Source organism: Melanerpes formicivorus, unplaced genomic scaffold, assembly GCF_026170545.1.
Source record: "Melanerpes formicivorus ecotype bairdi unplaced genomic scaffold, bMelFor1.0.p_v2 SCAF_17, whole genome shotgun sequence".
Taxonomy (NCBI): Eukaryota; Metazoa; Chordata; class Aves; order Piciformes; family Picidae; genus Melanerpes; species Melanerpes formicivorus.
In genome coordinates, this window is record NW_027142369.1 from 4,793,266 (window position 1) to 4,814,668 (window position 21,403).

General features: G+C 36.3%; 1 protein-coding gene across 3 annotated transcripts in view; it reads left to right on the top strand.

Moving 5' to 3' along the window:
* TTC8 (tetratricopeptide repeat domain 8) overlaps positions 1–21,403 on the top strand; it is a 51,272-nt gene that overhangs the window by 11,372 nt on the left and 18,497 nt on the right. For all 3 annotated transcript variants that reach the window (XM_068148760.1, XM_068148759.1, XM_068148758.1), the window contains 6 exons: positions 5,874–5,903; positions 9,889–10,009; positions 12,120–12,183; positions 12,338–12,497; positions 13,183–13,272; positions 17,079–17,123. In XM_068148760.1, coding sequence (XP_068004861.1) covers positions 9,925–10,009; positions 12,120–12,183; positions 12,338–12,497; positions 13,183–13,272; positions 17,079–17,123 — 444 coding nt within the window. In that variant the 5' untranslated portion in view covers positions 5,874–5,903; positions 9,889–9,924. The remainder of the gene's footprint in view (positions 1–5,873; positions 5,904–9,888; positions 10,010–12,119; positions 12,184–12,337; positions 12,498–13,182; positions 13,273–17,078; positions 17,124–21,403) is intronic.

Sequence of the window (21,403 nt, forward strand, 5' to 3'; positions counted from 1 at the left end):
TCAGGTAGTTGTAGACAGCAATAATGTCTCCCCTGAGCCTCCTCCAGGCTGAACAATCCCAGCTTACTCAGCTTCTCCTCATAGGGCTTGTGCTCGAGGCTTCTTACCAGTCTCATTGCCCTTCTCTGGACACATTCAAGTGTCTCAATGTCCCTCTTAAATCGAGGGGCCCAGAAGTGGACCCAATACTCAAGGTGTGGCCTAACCAGTGCTGAGTACAGGGGCAGAATGACATCCCTGTTCTTGCTGGCTTTTTGTAGAGGCAACCTTGAAATATGGGATCCTTATTAAGAGCTATTTTTAAGCAAGAATTAATTACTTCTAAATAATTAAAAAAAAATCATTCCATGCACTTTTAAAATGTTAGTGTTTGAAAAAAGATTTCAGAGTGGTGATTGAATAAAGCACATCTCAAGCTCAGAAACACTATCAAGTACTTTAAGTGGACTAACAATTTAGAGGCTTGTAAAAAGATAAAATAAACATAGAAGTGGTTATTAAATGCCAATTCAGCATGTTTCTTCAGAAGGATCATGGTGTAAACTGTACTTCATGGAGTATAATGTAATGGCTGTACAGCTTTCTTCCATCCTTCATCTCTGCTAGTTCAGAAAAAGAGAACAGCTCCTGATGGGAGAAGCTGTAGCATTATTTATACTTCATTTTCATTTTGGTACAGCAGGCTGGATAAACCAAAATATCAGTTAAATAACTTTCAAGAGTACAACTTGAACCAAACTCAAAACAACTCAACGAACAAAACTTGAAATCCTGTAAAGCAAAACATAAAAATACAGCAGACATAGAATGGAATAGCATTTATCTTCTTTGGTCAGTTGTGCTAATGATGGTTTAGATTTTACACTTTCTATTGTAATCAACACAGTTTTAGTATCATCTGTGCAATAAAACTGTTTTTTATCATTGTCGCCGTCACTGGAGGTGTTCAGGAGGAGACTTGACAGGGTGCTTGGTTACATGGGTTAGTTGATTAGGCGGTGTTGGGTGATAGGTTGGACGCGATGATCTTGAAGGTCTCTTCCAACCTGGTTTATTCTATTCTATTCTATTTCTAAAGTCTTACCAGTCTTTTCCCTAGCTATTTCGTTGCACTTTCAGCTCATTACTTTGTAACACTTCTGCTATCAGGTACCTGTTTATAAGGTTAGCCCTACTAGACTTCTGGCATAGATAAAGGAAACGGAATGAAAACACAAATAATGTTTATGTATTGCAGCAGGTATACTGTTATTTTTATAAAGCCTTCAAAAATAGTAATCTCCAAGGCTGCCCACAGATAAATAAAATTCCTGAAAATTTAGTTCTCCTGGCTTGCCTCATCTAATACTATTTATATTACACTGTATTTATTCTAAAGGTAGCATATCATCAGTTTAGTTGCTTCAGTTGTCAATACTAGAAACATGATCTAAGATTACAGTTTGGGGTTTTTAAAATTAAGAATCCAAGACCATTATCAAGCAGATTGACTGTTGATTCCCAAAGTCTGTTGCTTTTGAAGTTGGCATGTTAGTTAAAGCAGTAGTTCCTAAATATTTTGATAGAACTTTATTTCTGTGTTCTTCAGCCACCTACCAGAAAATGGTGTTGTCTTCCATGTGTGAATTGCATTAGTAGTATTTTAGTATCACCTGGAGAAATTTCTGAAATTATGTTTGTATAAATTTTGGTATTAACCCAATGTGTGTGGTTTATTATGTTTTAGAAACACATTGGAATTCTAAAACATTTACTGGTCAAACCCTTCATTGGAGTGCTTCTGCAAAACAAGCTCAAGATATGTCATGATGGGCACCAGGAGAGCCAACAGACAAATGACAACACTTACAGAAAATTTAGATTGAGATCCTGTGCAGCATAAGGGAATACCTAACTGCTGTAATCTTTGTGCCGTGTGTTCTCATCCTCTGGTCCCACATTCTGTTAACTGTGGGCCTCCCAACCTCTGCAACCAGGAAAAAAAGGATCTTGTAACAGTACCCTTGATCACTGTTGGGGAATTTGCTTCTTTGAACAGCAGGCCTTAGGGTGTGGTGTGATACAAACTTAGCCCTAGGTAGTGGTGTCCTCTAAAGAGATGCTCAGGAATGGTTGAGTTAATCTGTGAGTGTTAAATGTCAGACCTTTTTCATGCTCAGGCAGCTAGCCTTTTAAGATATGTAATGTAACAATAAGTAAAAGAAGAGACTAAGAATGCATAATCTGAGAGTGTTTTCATGCCTGAAGAGACAACCTTGCTTGTGTGAAGGCCTTTCTGTTCTTTTTTTTCCAGCTATCAACTGGTCTGTTAAGTGATAGCACCACTTCAGCTTGGTTGCATCTGCAACATTAACAAAACTAAGGGCAGATGAAATCAGCTTTCTCCAGTAATCTTTAGAAGATGACATCTTTGCCAGTCACCCTTATACTTGTAGTAAGACATTTTCTTGACCAGTGCATCTTGATATATCTTTCAGTTTACCACTGTTTGTATGTATAGCTTATTATGTAAGCGCTATATATATATATTCAGAATATAATCACAAGTATAAAGATGCTTAAGAAGTTTTCCTTTAAGAACATGGTAAAAGATTATTTGAGGCCTGAAAAACAAGTTTACTGATGATCCGATCAATAGTTACATGTATGTGTACTTGGAAGCTATCTTAATTTGTTAGAACTCTCTTTGAACTCTCTCATCAGACGCAGTAAACCATAGGAGGTTTTTAAGGTATGGTGTTGATCTTTTAGCCAACCTTTTTTGTAGCAGTATCAAATGCTATACCATTATAAACTTGAATTCTTAAAGGACACATTTATGAAATAAAACATTTTAAAATTAGTTCCATTTTCCTGAAAAGTTCTTAATCGATAAAATGTGCTGAACATTATAGTAGAAGAAGAATTAGCTGATATTGAACTTGATTTTTAAGGAAGGTTGAAATACTAATTTCTGGAAAATGTCCTGTGCATTTCTTCATTTAATAATTAGGAACAGAATTTTTCATGATGGAATTTCCTTCTATACTGACAATCTTATCTCAGGATAGATAAAAATTACATTTTCTGTGACTAGCATTTGAGCATGCAAACACATAAAGCACTGATGTTCAGTTTAATTATTCCCTGTTGTAAGCAAACAGGTGTTGTCTTATATGTTTATAGTAACAGCATGACCTAGAGGAAATACAATCCGAGGCTCTTTTGATCATCCTGATTAGTTACCTAATCTGATTACTCTTCTTTGTGTTCCATATGTCGGATTCAAGGCAATAACCAGCACCAGTGTTTGAGATCTGCTGTAGTTAAACAATAAGCACAAAAAAGTGCATATTGAAGTTAATAGACATACAGTTGATGTCCTGCCTTTAACTTCATTGGTGGCCTACTGGGAGGATTTGCTTTTGTTCATATGCCCTTTCTTCTCCAGTGGTGCACTTTCAGCTACTGTTACTTGTGTACTGTTTTTATAAGGTTGTCGTAGTTATTTCAGATGTTTCTGTACATGGATCTTGAAGAAGTATGTCCAAGTGGAATCAGTTATTGGTTGAAAAGACTAATTATTAAGTTTATGCGTAACAATTAGTGATACATACAGCCATTGTTCATGAGAAATGTTTTTTCTATATTCCTGCTCTTAATAATTTGAAAAGCATTTTCGGAATATACTAGTTTTAATGTAATACATGTATTAAATCCTACTCATCTGAAATTAATTGTAGAATGAAGCTTTATTAGAATCAGATGTGTAATTTTGTTTCATTCCCTCTTTCAGGCTATAAGCAAAAGAGAGCTGCATTTTTAGCTTTCAGACTGACTTTGCACATTATTTTGAAATGTCCTCAGTTGATTTAGAGATCTGGGTTAAATCCTTCCTTCATTGCTTTAAATCTTATGCATTTCAAAGGAGCTTTATATGTGTAAATGAAGAATAAATTTGACCTTTTGTTTTGAGATACAAGCTTACAGGGCAACGCTATTTGTTAATCCTCTCAAAGAAATCTTTATTTGGAATCTGGTTCCAGTGGATTACTTGCACGAGTAGCAACTGCTGGATCCAACCGTGTTAAAATATGTGCGGTAATGCTGAGACACAATGGGATGAATAAAATACAAATTGAAATATGTCAATGCCCTTTTATTTATTACTTAGAAAGCTAGAACAGTTTTATTTTTTAGAAGACAAATATTATAAATAAAGCAATATATTAAAGACCTTGACGTTCTTTTAGTCATACATCTAAAATGTAAAGACAGTTCCAGTCCACGTACGTCACAGACAACTGCGATTAATAGCTCAGTGAATGTTTAGTTCCATAGCACACTCATTTTATAAGTCATGTTATGCATTCTAACACTGGTTAACAAGGCTGTGATTCCAAATGGGATCCTTAAAAGGCCACAGAAATTCCAGTACACTACAGAAGGAGGATGAAAAAGCATCATCAGTCTTCCAGGTCCCTGCTGTTGTGGACGGTCTTCAAATTGGAAGAAGTAAACCGTATCTTACACTGCAGAGAAACAGCAAGCTAGACCTTGCCATTCTCTTGGTGAAGCATGAGCCAGCAGTGTGCCCTGGCTGCAAAGGGAGCTGACTGGATGCTGGGCAGTGCTTCAGCTAGCTTGGAGGAGACATTGGTGTGATCTAATAGCAGCTTTCTACTACATACAAGGAGATTGACAAGAAGATGAAGCTAGGCTTCTCACAGTTGGAGAGTGAGACAGCAAACAAATTGAAATGAAGGAGATTTTGGCTTGATAGTAAGGAAAAACGTTTCTCCGTAAGGACAGTCAGGCAGTGAAACAGGTTGCACAGGGTTACTGTGCAGTCTTCATCCTTGGAATTTTTCAAGAGCCAGCTAGTCAAAGGTCTGAGCAACCTCAGTTGACCTCAGAGCTGACCTTGCTTTGAGCAGGGCTTTGGACTAGAGACCTCCTGAAGTTCCTTTCTAGTCTGAATTACTCTAAAGTTCTATATTCGATCTAATACAGATAGCTTAACTGTGATAGATTTACACAAGCCCAGATAGGTAAGAAATTTTCCACTACCTCTAGGAGCAGAAATGATCTGACTATACAAAAGACTAACAGTGATTTAGGAAAAAGTAACATCTATCTCTCATCTTTTCTCCTAAAGTGAAGTAATAAATTAGAGAAGAAAAACTCCTTTCCAGTCCCTGGAAATGAGCAGCAAAAGCCCTGAAGTATAGTTTAAATGTTAACATGATAATTATGCAGTAAATTATGTTAAGACTACATTTTCTGTTGCTAGTATTTACTGGCTTTTACCTCAACTTCTCAAGTAGATGCAAGTTCCTGCTTTTCAGGTTGCAGTAAACATTACCTGGTAGTTTTCCTTTATTTATTGTACGGTGCAGTTAGCCATGAGTTTGATGTTTGTTCCACTTACAGCATTACTGACCAGAATACAATAAGTACAGAGTTTCTATCACAAAAGTACCCAAGAAAAATTAAGTATGTTCATAAATTTTCTTTGTGTGATCACCACCAGCAGCTAACAAAAATACACAAAGATGGCTTTTAGTGCAAAGGTATTCTGAAGCCATGGCCTAATAAACTGGTTAACTTTTGTGAGATTCGCTTACAGCTTGCAGGGTTTCTTTTTTCTTTTTTTTATGTACCATTTTTCAGTTTAATAATTCTGTAATGTTAATGCAAGATTTGGCCAGCAGAAGCAAGAAAGCAAAAAGTATCTTAAAGTATTTACTGACAATGTGCTTTCTTTCTGTAAAATGTTGATTATCTTCATAACATGTGAATATATACAAGGTGTTCACAGAGTTTGATTTCTTCTTTTTGTTGTTTATTCTTTGGCATTTTCATTCCTCAATTTGTGTATCCTCTTTTTGCAGGAGCCTGATGCTGAATACACAGTGTTTCAGGTAAGATTCTTTTCATAAATACAATTATTAGATACAATCATTAGGAAGAATTGCTGTTACACTGAATAATATTTATTTAGTTGTTTAGAATAGAAGTTTTTCTTTCATATATTCCCTATGCATAAGCAGTTCAGTAGCACAGTGCCTTCTAAAAGCCAAATTGAATCTATCTTGAACTGAATGACCTTCATCTATTGATGAGATTAGGAAAAAGTCTGTGTGTTTATTTCACAGACAAAACAGCATTTATGCTCACAGGGAGAACTTTCATGTTTCATTTAATGCAACATAATGGTGGACTGTTGCCCATGCCCTTCCAGCTCGTACAGCTCATTCTCTCTGCCTGCCTTCTGCAGAGTCTGGTAATCTTGAAACTAAATGATGATGTTTTGCCTAAATTGTGGAACACCAAGTGATTGGTCAGTTTTTATTCTGCCTACATTAGCCCTAGATTACTGCAATGGGGAGAATAGTAATGTGCAGATGGTGGCATCTTTTGGCTGCAGCCCACAGTCAGAAGAGATTAAATGCAACATGAAACCGCATTTTTAAATATGGATCAATAACATATTTTACCAGTCTCCAATTACATTCCAATAAAGTTATGAAAGTTGTTTGCATACAAAATGGTTTCAGTGAAATATGACTGGGTATCTTCTTGACTTCAATGATTACACTTCACAAGGTACTTGTTGTCTTATGGGGTTTTCACTGTGTGTGGAATAAAATTTATGATAATGGAAAAGATTATTGGAGAATGAAATTTCTCAGAAATGTATAGGTTCAGAATTACCAGATTCAGAAAATAAATTTAGAATTTAAGGTTTGAGTTTCTACTGCTTAAGAAATACTCTATCACATTTCTGTACTTACAGTATTTAATATATTGCTTCTCTCTTTAATTACTATTTGTTGTTGTCAAGTTCTGGTTATGTTTTAAATAAGCTAAATCTGTTACCATGCTGTGTATATAGGGGTTGTCTGAAATGAAGCAACCCTTTCTTGTTCTTACCATTTAAGAGCCTACCTCATAAAAATGGAAATCTTCATAAATGTCAGACATGTTGCTTGTCACAAATGAAAGTTATTGATCCTGGGAGAAAAAGAGCAGCTAATATAAATGGGTTCTGAGGTAACAGTCTGAGTGGACAAACTTGTACTAAGTCAAGGTGTAAATAATATTATCATGTAGTTACTCAGAAATGTGTGCATTTATTTTTATGGCTTCTTGTGATTAGAAGTGAGTCTTCCTGTTGCGGTATGGTTCTTCCAGTTTTGTGCTGCTCTTACTAATTTTAGTTGTAGTTTTCCAAATTAAGTTCTTCTGTATTAGTCTCAGGTTAAACTCTAACTGGTTTTCACTGAACAAAAAAATCTGTATATTGTGCTGGGGTTACTTTCAACAGAATTAGTAAAATTTCTCTGGATAACTGAAAAACTGCAACACAGAAAGTAGGCTTCATGCAAGGATAAATTAGCTGTAGGAAATACCAGGACTACTGGTAGAAATTCTCTATATAAGGTCAGCAAAAGTTGAAATTGCTGATCTGTTAAGAATCTCTAAACATCATTTGATAAAAGATATTTATAAAATGTATTTTTATGAACAAAAAAGCGAATATATATTTGTTTGGGGTGATCATTTTCAACATCTCTCAGACTTCCTTTTTAAAAGTAAGACAATAGCCGTGTACCATAGTTTTAATAATGTCCTATGTGACTTTTTTATGAATTAAAAGGGGGTGAGGAATTTAATTATTTAGAAAAAAAATATTTACCTCTCCCTTTGTATTTGTGTATCAGTATACATTTCTAATTCCATTTCCCATGTCTTGATTTTTTTCAGATGTTCAGCATAACTGTGTTCTGCATAGAAATGATATTTCCGTTTCATATTTGTCCTGTAATTAGTAGTTTGGAATTTTGAATTATCTTGTCTCCCACAGTAAACTTTCTATAAGTCATGAATGTAACATTTGTCTTTGTCTTCCTGTTCTGATCAGAAGTCCTGTAACAAATATTGCTGCAGGCAATACTCTGATGTACAGACTAGTGTTCAATTCAGGAATAATATTTTTTTGGCTGTGAAGTCTCAGACTAGGAGCTTGAGACTGAAAGAGCAGTCCTAGGAATCTATTTTTATGACAAATATTTTCCCAATAGTGAGAGGGACATGTTGCTTTAAAAAACATATTATCTCATGTTTGTTACTGGAAAAATTACAATGGTAAGAGCTGGCCCCAGTTTTAGCGAGTAGTGTAGAGAAGTTGCTGCTTTTAATTCCCATGAAAAGATCATTGCTATGTTCAGCTTTTCTTATCTCTGCCAGGAAATTAGCCTATGTATGGCTATACTGAGAGCTCTAATTTCATTATGTTCCCAATATAGACATGGTTATGTTAACTTCAGACATATATCTTTGGAAAAAAACAAACAAAGAAAACAAAACCAGAGTTACCATCAAGATCTTAAAAATGCCACTAGCTAAATATTTCTGTAAAATAATGAAAACAAGCTGAGGGCTTTAACAGCCAGCTGCAAATCTCAATGCTAATTAAAGACTACCTACTACATCAGAAGAAACTAAAAGATAATAAGGCAGATGTAGATTATCTCTGTCTGGCCTAGATTCAAACCATCCTGATCTGTTCCTCTCACTTAATACTTGAAAAATGGTTTCCATTTGTGGTTAAACTGGCTGGTTAAGTCACTTGCAAGAAAGCAGTTTTAAAAAAAGGAGAGTTAAATCTTCCAGCATTTTTAGATATACTCTTTTTGATAAGCAGTTACAAAGTTGCATAGAAATACAAGGGAATTGTAGAGGAAGGGATTATCAGAGGCATAATAAATAAGAATTGTTCCATTAAATGATGACTTAAATTTTTAAATAATCCTGAGGTCCGGATCTTTTCCTACCCCTTATTTAAAGGGGTAGGAATGAATGTTTCCATGTGTTTGACCTTTAGTTTTATTAAGGTAGCATCAGTCTGTTTTTATTTTTAAATGTCTCCTTAGCAAACATTAAACATGGTTTTCCACCAGACTGCTGTATCTTGTGTCAGAAAAGAAACAAATCTAATTGCATTGACAGTGATTTTTACTCTGGAAAATTTGTGATGATCTGTTCAATATCTGAAGGAAGATCAGGAATTGGACTTCTGGCTCTCTCTGTCATACCAGCTCCATAAGTACATTACAGGCATATTAAATTACTGAAGTGGTTGGATCTGCACTTACTTTGTTGCTACTTCTGTATGGCTGCCACTGGGTTTTCTTTTTCCCATTGATATACTGTCCCTACAGTCTGCACAAAGCTTGTCACGTAGGCTAGAATTATGCGTGCCTTTCCATGCTGCTCACATAATCCTCCAAGACATTCAGTGTAGTCAGTTCAATTCACTAACAAATACTCCAATAATCTCACAATTGAGAGATGCTCTGTCTACGCATTTTTACATTTTTCACATCTGAGGCTGTGAACAAAAGTGTTTTAGATTGTTTCTATAGACTGTCACTTGAGGGTAGTAATGTTAATTGCCATTTAAGATTTTCCTTCTTTCTCTACAGATGCTTGGCAAGGACATTACTTTGCATTACACTGGTTTACTTACCTTCCCCTCCCATCTTAAGATGTGTGTCAGCAGAGGGTTTTGAATGGCACTGGTAGCTGGGGATTTCTTCAGAAGCACAGCATCTCAGAGAGTTGCCTGTGAACTAAATTAGTCATAATTTTTCATGAGGCATGAAATTCTGTCCTCCAAACTCAGTGACTATAGCTGTTCCACTCCAAAAGGGTTGTCTAAATCTTAGTCCCTTTTCCACCTCCATCAGGCAATGGATGGATATACCAACATGTTTAAGTTAATAGTTTATTCAGCCCTATTAAAACTGTGACAGGAATAATAATAAAAATTGGCAGAATTGCTGAGTAGATTATTTACTTGATGTACTGAAGATGTTTTTCTTTTTACTTTATCCTGTTCAGGCTGCCTGGAGCCTGAAAACACGAGCTTTGACAGAAATGGTGTACGTGGATGAAATTGAGATGGATCAAGAAGGAATTGCAGAGATGATGCTAGATGAAAATGCCATTGCTCAGGTCGCACGTAAGAACAACTTTCACTGAAATGCATTGAAGCAACAAGACCTCTTTTGGTCAGGATTGCCATCTAGCATAAAATTGTCACCTAGCATGCTGAGGTGACCTAATAGTTTTTATGGTTGTATGGCAATGTGAAGATACACCACATGATCTTGATGTAGCGCTTCGTGCTGTCAGACAGGAGGTCACGCAGTGTTTTCTCAGTTTTCTATATGTATTTGTACTCACTAGCTCTCTTCATTCAGCACACTTTTTTTTTTAAACTCATTTCCAGCTTCTCTAGGCAGTGTGGGAAACTAGAGATACCTATGTCTTTGATGTATTGTGGATCTCATCCGTATGCCTGCACTGTAGGCAATAGTCTGGCCAAATCTGACATCGCCTTTTTGTATTATTTCTGTAAACATTTTCTGAACCGGTTTTCTCTCTTCTGCTTTTCTTTACTCTCCCTTTGCAGGGCAGTTCTTCATCCCTATCACTGATTCTTATATGCACCCCTTCCAGCTTAGACAACGTAAAGACTAAATTGCCTGTGGTGAGATCAAGGGAACTAAATCCTGTAGGCATTCTCCCCATACACCAAAAGCACAAAACAATCATAGTTATTAAAACATGTCTGGACAAGGGATTTTAGTTCCCTTTTTCATATTACTGTAAAGGCTCAGACAGTGGAAGATTAGGTCTTTGGATGGTAGCATGAAAAGTTGAAAGCTGCTTTTCCTGTTTCTCAGAAGAGTGCCCTAGTTACTGTATTAGAAACTGCTAGGTGGACTGTTCACTCTGTTGTGAAGTGAAAAATTCAAGCAAGTAAGAAACAAAACCAGCCATCCTGAGTTTTGGTCCTTGTATTAATATTATTTACATACTAATTTGACTTTACCAAGGGGATCATGATTAACACTTTTAAAAACTATTATTTAACTTTAAATACAGTTGGTGCCACTAAAATGTTAGAGTCAGAGGTGCTTGGTATTGGCATGGATTAAAAAAGCTAGAAGGTAGATGTTGGAAGCTACTGATTTGAACAAGTCTATTAACCTTCTTAAACTGTAGACCAGTAGTATCTCAGATGTAATTACAGCTTGAAGGCAAGAGAGAAAGCTGACAAAGGGCAAAATTTGGCTTTGTCTTGGGAAGGGAAAAAAAAGAAGGAAAGAAACTGTCTACCTCCCAATTTAACTTCAGTTCTTGGAAAAATTAGGAATGAAAGCAGTTCCTATGTATCTAGAAAGTAAGTCAATGAGTAATAGTGATATGTCAAGAACTGGCTAGGTCAACTGAAATCTCATTTCTTTCTGTAAATGGTAATAAGTAGTGAACAGACCAGAAGGTGTAAATGTCATATCTTGATTTTAACCACAGTTTTGTAACCATCTCTTAGACATTAATTTAGGAGGTGAGAAAAACTGACTATAATCAAATGCCAGAGAAGGTGATGGAAAATCTACATGCAGGAACTTCCATTCTTAGTGATCCACTGTTAAAAGATAAATACATGAAAACCGGCACCCTTCATTGGTTCACCTGGGCTCAAGGCAGTTCAGTGTTTTCATTCATGACCTTTGGATATGGTTGAATTTGAACTTTACAGAGCCCTAAATTGTGAAGGGTGTCCTACATAGGTCTAACAGCATGAGGTATCATTCTCCATCTGACCTACAACTGAAAATTTTGGTTTATTCAAGTTTAGTTGCTATTTTAGTCCCAGACAGAAAACATACTATTTCAAATTAGCATGATATCATTGTTCCAATAGCCTTTTCTACTCTGGTGCTATCTGTTGCTCCCAAGAAGTTCTTGAGAATTGTGGTTTAACCTCAGTAGACAGCTAACCCTACACAGCTGCTTGTTTACTCCCCCTAAGTGGAATAGGGGAGAGAATGGGAAGGATAAGAGTGAGAAAACCATGCTCTTTGTGGCAGGTTCCTTGCAATAATCTGACAATTTATCAGTATTACAATGCAGTATTTGTTTTCTATCTTCTTTTTATAATTCTATGTCCTCTCAGTTTGAACAAAGAAATGATTAGTTTATTGTAAGACAATATTTTTTTAAGTCCCTTGGACAAAGGTGTAGTAACTCAATATGAAGTGAGAAATGCTTTTATTTTGTAGGACCAGGAACATCTTTGAAGCTCCCTGGAACTAGCCAAGGTGGAGGCCCCAGCCCAGCTGTTAGGTATGTGATTGTTTACTTTCAAAAAATGTGACTAGTTACAGATGAGCAAATCCTAAATTTAACTTCTGAAAATGAAATGCTTCAGTTATAAGTGTTTAAATTCTCTGTCAATAAACACCACTCAACTTAAGGCTAACATGCTTAACATCTTCAGGCCGGTAACTCAATCAGGAAGACCTATTACAGGATTTGTGAGACCCAGCACGCAAAGTGGGCGGCCAAGTACTATGGAGCAGGCTATAAGAACACCTCGAACAGCGCTCACAGCTCGTCCAATTACCAGTGCTTCTGGGAGATATGGCAGGCTAGGAACGGTACGTTGTTTTTCTTATGAATGATGGTTTCCTTAGTCATAGCATATGGTCCAGTGACATTGTAGCTCACTGAAAAGCTGCACCTAAACTCAGATTTAAAGGAGGTGAACATTTTCAGATTTTTTGTTTAAAGTGTTTTCAAAGTGGAGTTTGAAAATATTACTTCTTGTTCATTTGCTGGTCTGTTTACATTAAAAATGCACATAAATTCACTTGTCTGTTGTCCAAATTAATAAGCTTTAACTGGCACAAATATATAATAGAGATTAATGTCACATTAATGGCAAGATGTGTTATCTTCTCACTGTCACAGGCATGAACTGATCTTCCTGAATTGCTCTTGCATATTTTTTTATGTATCCCAAGTGCCTTTGGTCCATCTAACAAGTTAGTGCAGGCAACGTGCTTAGGCTCATTATGGTAATAGTGGTGACAGGGAAGAAAAAAGTTAGTTCCAAAAGGTAATTCATGCAGCCTCTTTCAGGGTCTGTATGGGAGTAAGACAAATTCTTTCAGAAAAGATAAAATTCAGTAAGAAGAGTATGTACTGCACAGCAGAGCAATGCATCTAGAAAAGCTTTGATAGTTGGGGTGGGGGTTTTTTGTATACTACTGCTATTTTCAAAGTTTTCAGGAGAAGAATAGAGTGTATTTCCATTAAAAAAAACTTCTTTCTTCCCTCCAGGCTTCAATGATAACAAATCCAGATGGCCCCTTCATAAATCTGTCTCGACTGAATTTAGCAAAATATGCTCAAAAACCAAAACTGGCAAAGGTACGTAACTATTTTGGTTAGTGTTGTGATATCTGTTCCTTGTTTTCTAGCATCATTCCAATACAACTGTACGTGGGGTTTGGAATACAATAGTGAGCTGTGTTGTAAATACAAAGTTCAAAAAACAGTATGTTACTTCACTTTTGGTAGTGATTACCAGACTTGAAAATGAAAATACGTCTACAAAGGTTATGTTGAAAGCATAACCTAGGTAAAGCGTTTGTATAAAATAAAATGTTCTATTGGTCAATAACTTTGAGCTGTGCATACAGGAGTGGCAAAAGGCAACTAAAAGCAATAAAAGTCAGGAGGAAGAAAAAAAATCAGCAGAACCCTCTTTGGCATCTGAAAATGTGGTTCTAGTATTCAGTATTCCTAAGGTTGGAAGAGACCTCAAAGATCATCGAGTCCAACCTGTCACCACAGACCACATGACTAGAGTAGGGCAGACACTACTGTCCACAGCAGGTTTGAACTCACGGCCTTTTCATTAAGGGTCTGATGCACTACCAACCTGAGCCACCTAGTAAAGGCACTCAAATATACAAATAGATGTATACAAATAGATGGCAATCCTGGCCCAAAAATGTTCAAAGGGTTTGTATTTTTCCCTTTGATTTTTCTGGCATGTGTTAACACTTTTATATTAAAAGATTTCTTTTTTTTTTTTGTTCATAATTCTTCCTGTTCAATTAAGATCCTATGATTGACAGCCATGAAACAGACTGTCTGCCCTTACAGCAGGTTTATGCAGGTTATCTGCCCAACTGACAAGTTTGATTGGAGGGAAAAGGAACTAAAAGCTGTGTAATGATTTATCACTCTGTGGTCTTTTGGTTGAATCTTTCCCCAACACAACCGGTTAACTGTATAAATGAGGACATTTTCTGTGCATACTTTGTTCACAAAAACAAACCAACTCTTGTGCTGAGACCAAAAACTCACTTTACACAGGGTATCAAACAACCATCAGGTATACTCTCAGGACCTGTATTTGCCTAGCAACTTAGAGTTGCAAGAACCCATATATTTAGACTGCTTTGGAAAACAGTGGTAAACGCTGTTAGAAGGCTAGTAGTACCTAATAATCTGCCAAGTGGAAATTAGCTCCTCCAGCCTAAAACTTCAGTTAATAATTTTTCAAAAATTATTAGCAAACTCCTTTGCTTTTTAAAACATGATCTAGGGTGATGTTGGGGCATTGCTTTTCAGTGTGGAAATAAATTTTGTGTGATTGCAGTTTTCTCCTGCTCATCACAAGAAGCCAAGGTCCCTTGGCTGCTTAACCAAATCTAGGCTAAAGATCAAGTATAGGAAGTTCTGGTCTAGCAAGATAATAAAAGACTTCCAAAATACCATCTGAGGGCAGTTAGGAGTCAATTCTTTGAGTTCTGAAAAAACTGCAGGCCTTTTTTCCCAGGAATCAGCCAGCACACATTATTTTAAATCCATCAGTCTGTAAAGCAAGGAGAATGTAAGAAACCTAGGAAGGATTAAGAAACACAAGACATGGCCATAAAAATCTAGGCTTAGTAGTTCTGCTTGAAGACAGATAGCTTTTGTGTTTGGTAACTATACACTATTTAAGAAGGTAGGTTAGCTATCAGATGAAGTACTTACAGCAGCAGCTCTCAGGTATGTTAAACTTATATAATTTTAAACATTTGGGGGTTTAATTACCATTTTCTGGGACAATGGTGTACCTCTGACTTCTTCCACTTCCATATGAAAAGAGGCTTAAGCAAAAACTGTAAAGCAAGTCATAGAAACATCCATAGGCAGCAAGTGTACTTGTCAGTATTATGAAGTTAATACGTTATGACAGTAACATTTCACACAGAATGTAAGATCTAAATTTAAATTTGGAGCTACATGGATTTAAACTTCTTTTTTTTCTTTAACAAGACAGTATTAAGGCTAAAGTCAAAGCAGGAGGTGAGACTCCAGACTGCATTCTGTGTTAAGAATCATTGCTTAAAGTTTTAAAACTCTTTGAGCTGTCACCTCTCCCGGGTGCAAAAAGATGATAAATCTGGCAACTGTTAAATTAACCTAATTAGCCTGTGCATTCATGTTGGTATAAATGTCTATGTACTTCTTTCATATGTGTTTGTGAAGTGTGCTGATTGCATCTTCTTTTTAAGGTAGAGTATCCATCATTCCATTGTGTGACTAGGTCTTCCTATTTTTTGAAGCATAGAATAATATAGTTTCTTTCTGACTACCATCAGCCAGGATGCAGGAAACCCCATAGTAAATATGTGAGGTATCATCTGCCACCAGAGAGGGCCTCCGGTAAATCTGTTAGCAACTGGGTTATGGCATGAAACAGTAAATTTGATTCTTTTTAGCTTTTGGATTTTTCATAAAGTTACCTTAATTCTAGATATTTTTATCCAAGTGAACATTCTTTTTTTTTTTTTTTCAATCCTTTTGAAGGTCATGGCCTATAGATAACAGTAAATTCCTTGTGCCAGCCATGCAAAAATTGTATTTTTTAGTGCTTTACCTTTGCTCATTTTTACTGGATGCTTCCCTGTTACTGAACTGGAGGAAGAAGTGCCTCAGTACACCTTTATTTTCTGTTCTTCTGTTATCTGCTTACATAATATGTATACAATTATTTAATGTCTTTCAATCACCTGTTCAGATTCCTTTCTGAGCAAAAGTAGAAGAAAGTGGGTTGGGGTTCACTTTCCTCACCAGGCATGACAATTCTGTAGTAAGAGTCATGGCAGTCCTTAGAAAACAGCTGTCCTCTTACTTGTTTTTTTTTTACTTACGGGGCAGTACTTTCTTTTAGGTTTATATAATGAATAATAAAAATTTAGAACAACATTCTCTTCTTTTGAAGTAATTAAAGCCTGGAATTTGGGTGCAGAAAAAGATCAAGATTCCGTTCAACTGAACCTTGTGTTACTGGCATGCATACTGTATTTTTGGGAATAAATGCTTCTAGTCTTCACTGTTACCTACTATCTTTCAACATAATTTTATTCACTTAAAATGCTCTGCCACTATTACCTGTTACATGCTCTACTCTAGTGCAGAACAAGTACTACAAGGTAGTATGACTGGCTTAACTTTATACAAGAGTAAACAGATGCAGTTATCTTGCTGTGCAGTTGTTGTGGTCTTGTGAGCAGTTATCACAGCATAACTGATGCATGTAAATGATTTTAGTTTTGGTATGATGATGGTGTGTTTGAGCTTCAGAAGTGCAGTATTGTTAGCATTTGTCATTCACAAATTGAAAAACAGACAAAAATTTTTCCTTTACAGACCCAAAAATTCTGTAGGTTGTGTATTTATGTATTTTTCCCTAAGGCAAAAATTTGCTTAGCTTACATTCTTAATAAACCTATATTTAATTTGAGTGGATTTTGCACTGCATAAACATCTAACTATACTTTTCACAAAGCCTTTGTTTGATCATTTGCTGATTTTTACAGTTAAAAAGCCATGAAAATGGTACCAGATTTTCAAATCTGTATTCACGTTCTAACTGTAGCTGCCATTGTTTGGGTGGGATTTTTTTAAGGGCCAAATATAAAAAAAAAAAAAAAAACAAAAAACACCAAACAATTCCACTAATCTCTTGCAACAAATTAAGAATTTAAATGCTCCCCTGTAATGGCAATGGAGCACATAGTTTTTGTCTATTCATGTCTTAATTAAAAGTTCATGTCAGCAATTGTGATGTGTGATTGTTTTCACAAAGAATTAATTTCTGCCTAATGTAATCAATAATAATATAAAGTTTTGTCTTAAAAATATGACAATGTTTTTAAATATTCTTCCAACAGGCATTGTTTGAATATATTTTTTACCATGAAAATGATGTAAAAAATGTGAGTATGAATTTTCATACAATGCACTTTCAGTTTTTATTAACTATCGTTATTTCTGTCAGTATGCTGCTAAAGACCCAGCTAGTACATTATGTCTGAATACAGAAGTGAAGCATTAGAAGATGTTTGAGAGAAATCCTTTCTTACAGGAATGGTAACTGGGGATTATAATTTGCAAATACTAAGATATGCACTGCTCTCTATTTTGAGAAGCAAAACATTGTAATGCTTAAAACTAGGTCACTCGTCTATGAATGTGATAAGATCCCTGTATGTGATGATTCCTTATTAACAGAATTTACTGGACCTTGAGCAGTAGCTTCAACCATATCCACAAAGTACAGAGCTCCTGAGGCTTGAGAGAAAGCAGTAGGTTACAGAAGACTGTCCATTAACAGAAGTTGATTGACTTAAACATAATTTGACATTTTAAATTATTGAGATGGTGGTTTATGCATTTGGGTGAGCAGAAAGAAAAGGTATTTGGTGAAACTGGGGGGGAAAAAAAAATCACTAGAACTCTGGACACTCTTTCAAGAAATCTAATCCCATATGCTGAGGTGTTTTGTGGTCTCAAAAGAAAAATTGTTATCCATATGATTTTTTTAATAACATTTATTCTCCAAAAGTTTTAGAATCATAGCTTTGTAGAATCGTTAGGGTTGGAAGGGACCTCAAGAATCATCTGGTTCCAACCCCCCCGCCATGGGCAGGGACACCTCACACTAGATGAGGCTGCTCAGAGCCACATCCAGCCTGGCCTTAAAACCCTCCAGGGATGAGGCTTCTACCACTTCAGCTGCTTGGTGCCATGGTTTAGTTGATTAGATAGAGTTGGATGGTAGGTTGGACTTGATCTCAAAGGTCTCTTCCAACCTGGTTTATTCTACTCTGTTGCTATTCTTTACTTCTTCTTGGGGATCTTGGGGAAGATCCACTTGGGGCTGTTTATTGTTTAAATTTTCAGAAATAGATAATGGTTGTGCAACTTTTTTGGCAGTTGACTGAGGGAAATAATTATTCTATGAATAGAGTGCCGAGTACTTAACTACTGTTATATATATATTTATATATGGAATAAAACTTTCTGCTTGTTTGTTTGAAAGAACTGCTTGTGTTAATAATGCATATGTGACTAAACAGTTACTGAATTTTTGCAATACTACTAACTGTTATGTGATTAGGTCTGAAGTTAAACTCTCCAGTTAATAACCAAAAAAAACCCCTTGTTGTTGTTGACATAGATCAGAACTATTTCCAAAGGTACAGCTTTTTAGTCCAGTATCAAATGATTATAGTTGTACACTGTCAATTTATTGCATAGAATTCTTTTAAGAGGATTGAATTGCGGTGAGCTATTAATCCAAAATGTGGTTAGAACTCTAAGGACAAGCATCAGAAATGTCAGAGGGAAATTACAGTTACCATTTATTCTGTTACTATGAACAAAGTGCCTGGGTTTTATGCCACTAATTACAATTTACGCTGTTTGTTACTTAGAACTCATTTCACTGAGAATGAAAGGATTACATGATAAATACCACACATGTCTCCCATCTATACTTTAAGGACATGCAAGATCTCTAGACTAGACAGATAATTTTAAAAAATGGAAGGAATTTTCCAGATACTCCAGGAAAAAAACAACTGTGACATGTATTTACACTGTATTGCATATATTTTGCAACCCTTTCAGAAAATCCCAAATCACCGTTTCTGGCTTTGTGGGGTTTTTTTAATTGTTGTTTTGATTTGGGTTCTTGGTGTTGTTTGTGCTGTTGAGTTTTGTGGTAGGGTGTTTTTTTTTGGGGTGTGTGGGGTTTTGTGGTTTTGTTGTTTTATGTTTTGGATTTTGTTTGGTTTGGTTTTGTGTACCCCTAGCCACTTGAATAAATATCTCTAAACAAAGTAGTCTCAGCTTAGTCACCACAGTTTATTGTGTAATGAGGAGATCATCAACATGTTTGGCTGATGATAGCATCTTGCAGGAGAAAAATTAGTGCCACATTTAACAGTACAAGGGGCCTTTTAAATGTAATGTGTATCTCAGGAGAGATTTTTTTGGTTTTTAAGTGTTCAATTTGCTTTATCTTGTTTAGTTTCATTCCTCTTCTGCACTTTCTGCACCACTTTCAACATAATTCTGTTCTCCAAACTTTTGAACCTCATGTACATTAATTTTTCTTTTTAAAAAAAATACTTTAACATCTGCTTAGACTTATCTGCATTTATTCACCTCTCTTACAAACAGCATTTCACAGATTTAGTTTCTTGTTTCTTCCTGAGGAGAATTTGATTGCTTAATATTCAGCAGAGAAAGAGCACATATGTTAACTATTTGGAAGTTGATTTGGATCTTGCCTAGATGACCCATTAGGACATTCACTGACAGTTCCTGCATCTTTGCATTATGTGCTACTGTGTGATGTTGCATGTTCTTAAAAAGAAAACCAATATTTTTCTCCATGAGATTAAATGAAGATGAAAGAGCTTGGAAGCCTGGGAAGTTGGTTTAAGCTTGTGACTATATAGACTGAAAAGCCTCTACTTATGGACTTCCTGTGTGGGTGGGATTGGAAGACTGGTTCCTGCAGTTTTATGAATAAACACGGAAGTAGTAGTGATGGTATTTTTCCTTTGTCATTGTGCTGAGCTGGAACAGTCTGAAATAAAGGCAATTTTATCATCTATGTTCTGTTTAGTATTCAGCATATATGAAAATATATATGTAAAACCTCAGAAATTTCAGCTGAGAAATATTACTGTGTATCATTCAGCTGGCCAGATAATGCTAGGAACTCAGTTCAGATTAAAAGTAAATACATCTGTAATCTATCAATTATCAGAAATGTGGGGATGCAAGAAGAGAGAAACATTGAGCTGCTTCAGAAGTCTTTCATCTTATTTAATTAAAATTAAACTGTTAGCTGAAAAAAATACTATTGTCCTATCCAGTATTGTTCCTGATGTTTCCCTTTGAAAACATACATAATTAATAAGTGGTTTCCTGTACCCTTTGAGCTGTTTCTAAACATTGTTTTTATTTGCTAAACAGCGTAAGACAAGGGCAGTTTAAAAGACTTGGCCACTGTACTTATTTTCAGCAGTAGACTGTGACATTGTGTTCTGCCATTATTCACAGGTGGGTAATGATGACAGGACACTTTGTTGTGAGGAAGAACAGTGAGTGTATGATATATACTTGGGGCCAGAAGTCATGACCTCTGATATTTCCTTAGTTCTTTCTGATATACTTAAATACTCTGATAGAAATCTGTTTATAATGGAGTTATGTTAGATTTGCAAACTATAGAAATCTGTAAGACGTTCACCAAATTGTCTGTGGTTAATTTAATTTACTCAGTTATGTTATAAACTGTCCTGTGCTGATTTATCTTCAAATAAGATTTTTAGTCAATAACCATTGCTGGGTGAATTACTGCCATTCAACAGCACATGAAAGCAGGGGCAGACACTTGCTATCATTTCTATCTATTTAATTCCTTGGTGCATGCAGTCCTATATATGAAATTATTATGTTTAAACAAAAGTACATTTACCTGCCAAGGCACACTGCTGTTTTTCCCTTAGAACAGAATAGAATTAACCATGTTGGAAAAGACCTTCAAGATCACCAAGTCCAATCTGTTACCCAACACCATCTCATCAACTAAACCATGGCACCAAGGGCCTCATCCGGTCTCTTCTTTAACGCCTCCAGTCATGGTGACTCCATCACCTCCCTGGGCAGCCCATTCCAATGGCCAGTCACTCTTTCTGTGAAGAATTTCTTCCATGTTAAATCTCATGCCATTGGACTCTGCCCATCTGTCCAGTCTAAATCTGCCTTTCCTAAATCCATACTGACAGGGCCTGATTCCTTGGCCATCCTGTAAGTGCTGTGTGATTGCACTCAAGATGACCTGTTCCATAATCTTACCTGGCACTGAGGTTAGGCTTACAGGCCTGTAATTCCCCGGTTCCTTCTTCCGGCCCTTCTTGTGGATGGGCATCATGTTGGCAGCTTCCAGTCATCTGGAACCTTTCCAGTGAGCCAGGACTGTTGAAAAATGGAGTGCAGCTTGGCCAGCTCATCTGCCAGCTCTCTTAGCACCCTAGGATGAATCCCCTCTGGTCCCATGGACCAGTGGGGATCCAAATGGCTAAGCAGGTCTCTTAAGTACTTCCTCCTGGATCACAGGGGAACTATACTGCTCCCTGACTCCATCTGCCAGCTCAGAAGGCCAGTTGTCTGGAAGATAACCTATCTTGCTATTAAA